The 10,415-nt window shown below is 33.6% G+C and overlaps 1 protein-coding gene across 3 annotated transcripts; it reads left to right on the forward strand.

The window, feature by feature from the left end:
* The first annotated feature begins 6,561 nt into the window (after positions 1 to 6,561).
* LOC120196665 (trihelix transcription factor GTL1-like) lies at positions 6,562 to 10,202 on the forward strand. Of its 3 annotated transcripts, none has more exons than XM_039198411.1 (4): positions 6,562 to 6,943; positions 7,066 to 7,624; positions 8,336 to 9,932; positions 10,033 to 10,202. In XM_039198411.1, exons 2-4 carry the CDS (start codon positions 7,278 to 7,280, stop codon positions 10,081 to 10,083), a joined length of 1,995 nt encoding a protein of 664 aa, XP_039054342.1. In that variant the 5' UTR covers positions 6,562 to 6,943; positions 7,066 to 7,277; the 3' UTR covers positions 10,084 to 10,202. The 3 variants fall into 3 exon arrangements, with proteins under 3 accessions (XP_039054342.1, XP_039054344.1, XP_039054341.1); XM_039198413.1 differs by having other exon boundaries at positions 10,036 to 10,202; XM_039198410.1 differs by having other exon boundaries at positions 8,336 to 9,915.
* Positions 10,203 to 10,415: the final 213 nt, after the last annotated feature.

Raw genomic sequence — 10,415 nt, forward strand, 5'->3', positions numbered from 1 at the left:
AAATAAATATAACAGAACTACTTAGTGACTAAAATGTAATAACATAAAACTCAGTGATCAATTTCGAATAAATAGAAAAATAAAATAGTGACTTAATTAAAATAAAATAAAACAGAATGATAAAAATTCAATAAATTAGAAAAGGGAGGTCCAGTGACCAAAATGCAAAAACACGACAAGCATAGGGGGCTGTAAGAAAATAGACCAAAAGTTATAATTAGAACATTAAAATGGTAAAATAACAAAATAAGGATAATTTATTTTAAAATAAGTGAAATAAGCTAAAATGGGACCAAAATGAACACGTGAGGAAACTTAAATGACCGTGCACGTGATTTGACCATTAGGGACCAAAACGCATGTATATGGTCCCCAAAACGACACCATTTTACTTCGGGTATAAATACACCACTAATTTCTCTTTTCTTCATTCTTTTCTCATTTTCCCTTTTTTTAGATAGAGAAACTCTTCCTTCTCTCTAAAAATCCAAGAATCCGGCGGTAGTCCCGTCGCCGCATCGGTCGCCGTCGGTCGTCGTGCCGCCACTGTCATCAATGGCCGTTCAGACCCAAAATTCACCGGTCAACTCGCTTTGACACCGGGAACGTCGATTTGAACTCGGTTTCACAATAATCGACCCACAATTCCTCAAAACAAACCAAAAAACCCCCAACTTCCACTCCGTTGATCTCCTCCGTCCATCGTCGGATCAAGCTTCTTTTCAAGTATGTTGTTCCCCTCGTCGGTACACTCCTCCCCAACGTTCGGATTAGCCACAGGAAATATCTAACGCCGGTGAAAGGTCTGACCGAAATGTATACTCCTCTTCCTTTATTCTTTTCATTTTTTTCTTATTTTTGTTCACTGAAATGGGTAGAAAAAAAAAAAATGCTTGCTTGGTATTGCTTTCGAAAAAAAATGGAGGTAGAGATCCCATTACATTCTTTTCCTTGGGTTTTATAACCATCTTTACATATAAGAAAATAAAATAAAAAGTTGTTGAGTTGATGGGTCAGCAGGGCATAGTGGTGTGGTTGCTATGTTGCAGGGGATGGGTTGTTGTAGCGGGTTGGTGGCTTGCGTGGCAGCACCTGGGGCTTGGCAGCGGCTGAGCAGGCATGGTGGATGGTGCTACTGCTTCACATGGGCATGGCGGTGCATGGCGAGCTTCAACTGGGATTTGGTGGAGTGGGTATGGCTATAATAATTTTGCAATTTTAAATTAATTTTAAATTTTGGGATAAAATTTGTGATTACAAACGTACACACACCCACAAACATAATTGTTTAAACCCAAAATCCACTAGGAGAGTCTTGTCATTAGTAGTTTTAAATGCGAGTTTAATATTAATTTTTTAACTTTAATACTTAAAAGAGTTTATCGTAATCATAACGTTAAGGATCATATTGAACATAACAATAAATTTTAAATAATATATATATTCAAAATAAATAAACTGACAGTACCATTATGCTTTGTCCATAATTGCATCCCGATTCAAAATTATTATTACTAATAATCGATTAACTTAAATCAAAATATAAGAATAATAAATTCATATATTTTACGATAAATGTTATTATGAAAAATATAAACTATAATTATTTTTTAATAATTAATAATTTATTATATTTTAATAGTAAATAAAATGTTATTAACTGCTCTGACACTAATTATTAGAGATTTAACGAGTTCAATAAACTATAATAAAATTATATGATTTAATAGAATCTAATAATACAATTAACATAATGAAATAATAATATTAAATATGGATAATAATTAGTTTACCTCTATCCACATACTTATTATCGGATATTGTAAAGGCGAAGACTTCTCTCTCAACTCAATTTATTCCATTTGTAAATGTCAAGATTCGAACTTCTGACTTTACTTAAGGGATATAGTGTCTCACCCTACTAAATCAATTAGTTGTTGGTATCTTTAATCAAACTTTTGGTATAACCACTGGTTTTCGATTTATTTATCGACAAATCCATATCAGGTACTGCAGAGATAATGATAACCCTCCCTTTAAGGAAAATTCTAGAACTCACGTCGTACACCGAAACACACTATTAATGTGATACCACGATGCACACTACTAACTAAATTGTCTTTATTACATAAATATGAAAAAAATATAATAATCTATCCATAATTATATTATTATTATTAAAAATTATAATTATTTCGATAATTATTATTTCTATATTTTTTATTTGTTTATGATTGGAACCATTCATTTATATAAATTTGCATATTCATCTCAAGAATAATCATCAGAATCAACCGTCGGTGATCCTATTCATCGCCGGAAGATCATGTATTTTTTCTTTCGGCAGAGTAAATTGAATCTTATTCCAAATTAGATATGGACTACACCAAAAATTGCACCAAGTCTAAAAAGGGCATTCAAAATTAAACCTAGACCTTCCAGGTTTTTGCATCTTACATTCTTCTGTTATTTCCTACCCTATGAGAGATGCATCTGAGGCTTCAAAATTGCATAAAGTGAGAAAATTATACAGCCATCCCTCTAGATTCAGCTTCAAGATACTTACAGATTCTCTCCATTACCTCTGTACCCTTCACGCTATTTTGCATAAACCTCTCGGTACATCGTTGCTCCACTTTTTCAGCCATGGATGCCAGAGCCGATAATGACTTAATACGAAGTTTCCACCAATTTTTAGTTGCTTTATAACCACCCCTCTTCCAGCTGGTAATCAACCTTTATAAACAACCTCAAATTCATCTTCACCCAAAGATTACGGTCTAAAAAAATATTTGTAATCTCGGTTAACTCTTCATACGTAAGCAATGACTTCAAATTGCCTAAACCACCGGGTTCTGCCATTATTGGTGGTGAATTCACAAAATCACTTCCGAAACTAATTCCAATAAGAGGATGTGAAGATTGTGTATTTGTATAGGATGAATCTCTAAACATGTAACATTGATCAAAACAGGAGTTCCAATTACATATAAATCGAAAATTATCAACAATTACTTAAGTAACTGAATAAATTAATATGCAGTTGTGAAAATATTTACATGATCTTGGGAAGAGCTTAGTGGGGATGGCATTACATAATCATAGGTAAGTAACACGATTTTTCGGCATGTATAGGATCGTCGGCGGTTAGTTTAATGGTTGTTATTGGGATGAATATGTAAACTTATATAAATTAAGTGTTCAAATACCAAGAAAATAAAAAATCCTAAAATAACTATACTTTCTAATAAAAAAATATAAATTTAATTACATTCTTGTTAAAAATTAAATTAAATAATAATAAAGAATTAATTGTGGATATGTTATTATATTTTTTAATATTTATTTAATAATGACAGTTTAATTAATCTTGTGTATCGATATATTACATTAATAGTGTATTTTAACGTGCAACGTGCACTTTAAGCTCATCCTCCCTTTAATCAAACTTTGATACAGAATCATAATAATATTGTTTTCACATTTTTTTGTATGTTACTATTTGATGACGAGAATAAGACGGGGAGGTAAAAAAATATTGTCTTAACTAATCATCATATTCCTTTTATAAGAAAGGCGATAATTAAAATCCTAAAATTTTAATAACTTTATTATCCAACAATCATCGTAATGGACCATTTCTAATAGAATCGATGCATAATTTATATATACCATTTTAATATAAATTGTATTAAAATAATCTAATATTAAAATCATTTAAAGGATAAGAGATAAGGATGAATCGAAAGAGTGGAAAGAATAATCGTCTCTTTAAAAAAAATTAAATTCTAATATATTTTAAATATATTTTTTATTTTTTATTAATAATATATTTTTTATTAAAATATTATAAATTCTTCACACTTAAAATTTTATAAACTCACTTTTGACATAAAATTCTAAATTTTTCCTTGATAACAAAGGTATCTCATTCTTGAGATAAGAGTTTGTAGTCAGGGCAGGAGAACACAAAATTTCATATTAAGTGAGCGAATTTATGAAATTTTAAGTAAAAAGAACTTATATATGACCCAGCTTATTTAAAATTTATTATATTTTTAATTTATTATTTTAAATATTTTTATTTAATATATTTAAAATAGAATAAATGTAAAATTAATGATTAATAAAAACAAAAGTAAAGGTCCCCAATCTATATGGAACTTAGTAGGGGGCGACAAGTTCGTTTAAACAAAGTCGTATCAGACTGACAACACAAGGCGGGGCATTCTGTTACTTAATAAACTCTTTAACAAGTTTAACTAAAAGGTGACTTAATTTCATTTTCATTTAGGATGAAGTAACAAATAAGTCCCCAATTATAGAATATTATTTTGTTGAGTCATTCGACTATTAAAAATTATAAAATAGTCTCTCGACTATTACAAGTTATAAAATGGTCACTGAACTATTTATTATGACCCAAACTCGTTCTTTTCTGTTAAAAAATTACGATCGTAAAAGTTGGATGTTAATATGTTAACTGAGATATAATAGTCGTTTGAGATTATGTGATTGCATTTTATCATATCTCAGTTAGTAGGTTAATGACCAGCTCAGATTGTCGTTTATTTTTTAAACGAAAAAAGACAAGTTTCAAATATAGTTCATTTTTTAAACGAAAAATGACAAGTTTCAAATATAATGAATGATCGAGTGACAATTTTGTAACTTTTAATAATTGAGGGACTCAACAAAACAACTCCTTATAGTGGGGGACCGTTTTATAGTTTTTAATAGTTGAGTGACTGAACAAAATAATATCTTATAGTCAAGGGACCATTTATATACTTTATCCTTTCATTTATTTATTTATGGGTTTAATGAAACACACACAATTAAGCAGACAAAGTCTACGTGCATGCCAAAGGTTTTGTTGTAAGATCAGTTGCCTTACGTATTTTATTCTAACTCCAACTCTAAGTTCTTCCATCCCTAAACGTTCCCTTTTAGAACCCAATTACAAATTGACAACAAGAGAAGAGAGAGAGTTAGATTTAGGTCAATTTCAAGGAAATAATTGAAGCGGCAGAGACAGATGGTTAGGCATTAGATTTTTTATTACAAACGCTCCATTTTCAAGTAGGATTGTAAATGAATCGAGTCAAGTTAAATATTGTTGAGCTTAACTAGATTTGAAAATTTTAAAGATGGATTCAACTTGAACCGAAAGTTAAGAAGTTAAAAATTTTCAAGCTCAATTCGAATTTAAAATCAAAAATTGAAGTTCGACTCGAATAAAAAGTTCTCAAGCTTAAAATTTTTAAACTCGACTTGAAATTAAAAATTGAAGCTCAAAAAAAACTAAGACTTGACATATTTTTAAATTTTACTCAATTAAAGCTCATACTAGAGCTTGTTTCAAGTTTAAACTCAAGTTCAAGCCAGAACCGTAAGTACATGAAAATCTTATATTGTATTTGAAAAATATATCAATGTTAATATTATTCATAATTTAATTTAAAAAAGTTAAAAAAAATTAATATATTAATTTTTAAATTTGCTTGCGAACTTTTCGAGCAAAGTATCAAGTAGTTCGCTTCAATTCATTAAGAACTTGAGTCGAGTTTGAATTTAAACCGAATCTATTTGATTTAAATATTAAATAAACTTTAATCGAGTCAAATTCGAGTAACGCATCCTCAGTCTAGTATCATTCCCCATCATACTTTGAGTAAAGTTTTTTCTCCCCCATTTCTTAAGTTTATAATTTAAGGGAATAATTTTACCAAAAATTTTCATATTTAAGTTTTAAATTTTAAAAATATTAATTATGTTAAAACGGTGATAATGCGTCAATCAAATTTTGTGTAGAAAATAAATTTTTTATTTTTTACTGATATGTAAATTTTCTATATGAATTGATATTTTGTTTTAAGATGGTGATTGAAGCTGTATGGTATAAATTAGAGTGAGCGTTTGATCGAGTCGAGTAAAAAATTTTAAGTTATTCGAGTTAACGGGTTTTATTTTATGTTTAACTTAAAAAATTTTCGAGTTGAGTCGAGTTGAATTTTCGAGTTTCTGTTTAAATTTAATTGTAAATATTTATAATATTATTATATTATTTGATTCTAATTTAAATAGTTTTTTATAACTATATACAATACATATATTTTCTTTATATTTTTTCTGTATATGATATTATATATTATATAGAGTCAATGAACTTAACTCAAACTTAAAAATTAATTCAATTACTAAAAGTTTTGAATAATTTAAGTTACTATTTAAATTATTAGAGTTGTGTTTTACTACTCGATTTAAACTTAAATTTTTTTAAATCAAATAGAATTTATAAAATTATAACTTAAATTCAATTTAAATTTTTTGGAGTTGACTTCAGTAAAAAGATCGATTTTGAGAGAGAATGGGGGAGGGAGGTTGGGGGATAATTAAATAAGAAGAAATGTTGGCAGGCAAAAGTGATTTTAACAATTATTAGCTGCAAAGTAAGTTCAGTAAAAAGATCGATTTTCAGAGAGAGAGAGAGAGAGAGAGGGGGGGGGGGATAATTAAATAAGAAGAAATGTTGACAGGCAAAAGTGATTTTAACAATTATTAGCTGCAAAGTAAGCCCCCCTGACAACAAAGCATCTCCATTTGTTTTTGCTTGATCAATCTCATGATTTCAACTTTCTATCTCTCATAATCATCATCTTCATCATCCCTGGTAATCCTCGTCTCCATCTCCATTCATTTGTTACCTCTCTCTCCCTTACTTTATCTTTCTTATTTATTCTGTCCTTTTCTTTTTGCAGATCGGTTTTCTCAGTTAATTATATTATACCCTTTCATTCTCTCTTTCTTCTTTACTGCTGCTAGCTCAGAGTGCCTCTTTTTTCCATTGCTCGCAGTTGAATTATCCAGAAACGAAAACATTTTTTTTCTTATAATTAAAATTCCCCAATCTTGAAGAGGGCACAGTGCAACACTAACTCTTGTAAGTTTACTGAGTTGCCAGTTGTCTCTTTTACTTGCTGAGTTTTAAGAAATCCTTCCATTGTATATATCTATTTAACATCACCAAATCTCTCACCCTATTTCATGTTTTTTGTTGAATAGGATTAAACCCAGTTTTTTTGGTTCTTTTCATAACGTGTACATCATCGGCAAAACGGAGCGGTTCCCCCCTCTCGCAGCTGTGTGGGGGAGGAGCACAAGACGGAGGGAATTGAAATGGATTTTGAATATGGTGTTTATAATTGACGAGAAGAAGTCGAAACACCTTTCATTCTACATTCATAGTACTATTGGTGGAAAAGAAGTGGATTTAGATGCAGCAAGGAGGAGGAGGGTATCAATCGCAATATGGGGAGATGAGTGGTGGTCCGACGAAGGATGCAGCGAGTAGCAGTCAGATGGCGAGCGAGCAATCAGAGCAGTTGGAAAAGGCATCTCTAATCAGTTACAGGCCGCCAGCCATTGGGAATCCCGATGAGTTGACGAGGTTCGCAAGTGGCGGTGGAGATGAGGAAGGCGGCGGCGGCGGAGGAGCTGGAGCTTCATGTGGCAATAGGTGGCCCCGTCAAGAGACTCTTGCGATTCTCAAGATTAGAGCAGATATGGATGCCGTCTTCCGTGACGCCACCGTAAAAGGCCCACTTTGGGAAGATGTTTCCGGGTACTTCCTTCCTTTCATGCTGTTGATTTTCCATTTTCTAAATCAGATTGACCAATTCAAAAAAAAAAAAAAAAACTGTAAACACACATTGCATTGTTCTCCAATGAGCTTAATTGTTGCAGTGAGATAAGATAAACGCACATGGTTCCTATCTGTTTCAAGGTACTCAGATCTGCTTGCATGAACTCTTCTTTTTCTTTTCTTTTCTATTTATTTACTTACTAATAATAGCATTACTCCATTATTTTGAATTAAAAATTGTGGGTTTCTTAATCATTATCAATTTCAGTTAGAACTTGAGAATTCGAAGGTATCCAATTTGAGGTTTTATATATATAAAAATAAATGAGTCTAAATAAATCAAGGCAAACTCCGAAACCGAACTAGAAAAGGTTTAAAATATGACTCCACCCACTGTCTCTTTGTCTGTGTTTCTCTTCTGAGATGGAGTGAAGGGGAGGTTGGTTTGGGCAATTATCCATTAATAATTTAAAATTATCGTATATTTTAGATTTTGTATTAATTTTTTATTGAAAATATGGTTTTATCTTTCAGAAATTTTACTCCTTTTCACTATCATTGGTTATTATAGGGAAATTACTTTGGTGCTTCTTATTTGTTCAAGCTATGGAAGCAATATATAATTGATTCATTCATCATTTTGATATAATACAGAAAATTAGTAGTATTTGATTATTATAAGGTTAGCAGGAAGCTAGCGGAACTGGGTTACAAAAGGAGTGCCAAGAAGTGTAAGGAAAAATTCGAGAACGTCCAAAAGTACTACAAGCGAACAAAAGATGGCCGAGGTGGGCGTCAAGATGGTAAGAATTACAAGTTTTTCAGCGAGCTAGAGGCTCTCCATACAACTTCAGCCACCGTCACACCTGCCACCGCCGTTTCCTCCTACAGCCTGGCCGTGGCTCCCATTTCTGTTGGGATCCCTATGCCCATCTCTTCTGTTAGAATTCCACCTGCAAGTACAACTACCACTACTATCCCAATGCCCTTAGCGCCTGGATCTGCGCCATCCCCTCCTATCACCGGCACAACCACTCCGTTTGGAATCAGCTTTTCTTCTAATAGTTCTTCGTCCTCTCAGGGCTTCGAAGACGAAGAAGAACTAGGAGGGGAACCATCGGATATGGCCGGTACAAGTCGTAAACGTAAAAGGCATTCGTCGTCTAGAGAGGGTGCAGGGAGTAGTGGTAGCAGCATGAGGAAGATGATGGAGTTCTTCGAGGGTGTAATGAAACATGTAATGCAGAAACAAGAAGCGGTGCAGCAAACGTTTTTAGATGCCATGGAGAAGAGAGAGCAAGATAGGATGATAAGAGAAGAAGCTTGGAAAAGACAAGAGATGGCAAGATTAGCCCGCGAACATGAACTCGTGGCTCAAGAACGCGCCATTGCTTCTTCTAGGGATGCTGCTATTGTTTCCTTTTTGCAGAATATTACTGGTCAGACGATACAATTACCTCTGCAGACACAACCAACAACACCAGTTGTTCCACCGCCGACCCCAATTCCTTCAACGGCAGCTCCACCACAGCATCAACCACCGCAACACCTACAACGGCAACAGCAGCAACAGTCACATTCGCAACATCAACAGCAGCAGCAGCAGCAACAAGAACATTTGCAACATCAACAGAAGCAGTATCAACCACAAAATACTGAAGTTGTGAAGCATCAAAAACAGCGTATACCTTCGGAAGCGATCATGGCTATCCCGGAACAAAAGGTGGCACCACAGGAGATTGGTGGGAGCGAGAACATGGAGCCTGCGTCGTCCAGATGGCCTAAAGCTGAGGTTCTGGCACTTATAAACATAAGGAGTGGACTTGAATCCAGATACCAAGAGGCCGGTTCCAAGGGTCCTCTTTGGGAAGAAATCTCCGCCGGTATGAGCAGGATGGGATATAAGAGAAGTGCCAAACGATGCAAGGAAAAATGGGAGAACATCAACAAGTACTTCAAGAAAGTCAAAGAAACCAACAAGCAGCGTCCCGAGGATGCCAAAACCTGCCCCTATTTTCACCAGCTCGACGCCCTTTACCGTAAAAAGATACTTGGTGGTGGGACTAGCGGTGGTTCCAGTAACTTCAGTGACCAAAATAGGCTTGAAGGGGAAACATCACAGCCTAGTGACGCCCCACCAATAATGCGATCGCCGCCATTGACGCAGCAGCCTATTCATGATCAATCTGAAAACAAAACCGGAGCTACTGTTGATGATGCACTGCCAAGTAAAGAAGGTTCAAAGGGGAGTCTCTTTGGGAAAGGAAAAGGTAGAGCTGCAAAGAAGGTAAATTTAATTTCTTTTATTACATACCACCATGCTAATTCACCACCCACCTTTTAATGTTTTCAATTACCATTTCATTTTGATTCTTGGGTTGGTATAGAAGTCAGAAGATATTGTGAGGGAGCTGATGGAGGAGAGGGAGATGCAGTAGCAACAGCAGCATCCAAAGGATGCATACATACATACATACAATCGTAGGTGGTGGATAGCTATGATCTATAAGGTTGACCAACCTTATAGTGACAAAATAGATCATGAAGAGGATGATGGGTTTATAAAGATTTAAATTGAAAGGCAAAGTGCAAGCTGTGGAGGAATTGACATGCGCTTCCATCCTATGTACTTATTGGTTCAGAAGTTTTGTTTCTCTCCTACTTCCTGAATAATTTCAGTATCATCATTGTTTTATCTTTCTTTTTTTCAGTTCATTTATTTGTTGGTGAATAAGGAATTCCGTTTTCAAAGGGAAACGAGAAGATAGAT

This window comes from Hibiscus syriacus, unplaced genomic scaffold (genome assembly GCF_006381635.1).
Source record: "Hibiscus syriacus cultivar Baekdansim isolate YM2019G1 unplaced genomic scaffold, ASM638163v2 tig00117034_pilon, whole genome shotgun sequence".
NCBI classification, from domain to species: domain Eukaryota; kingdom Viridiplantae; phylum Streptophyta; class Magnoliopsida; order Malvales; family Malvaceae; genus Hibiscus; species Hibiscus syriacus.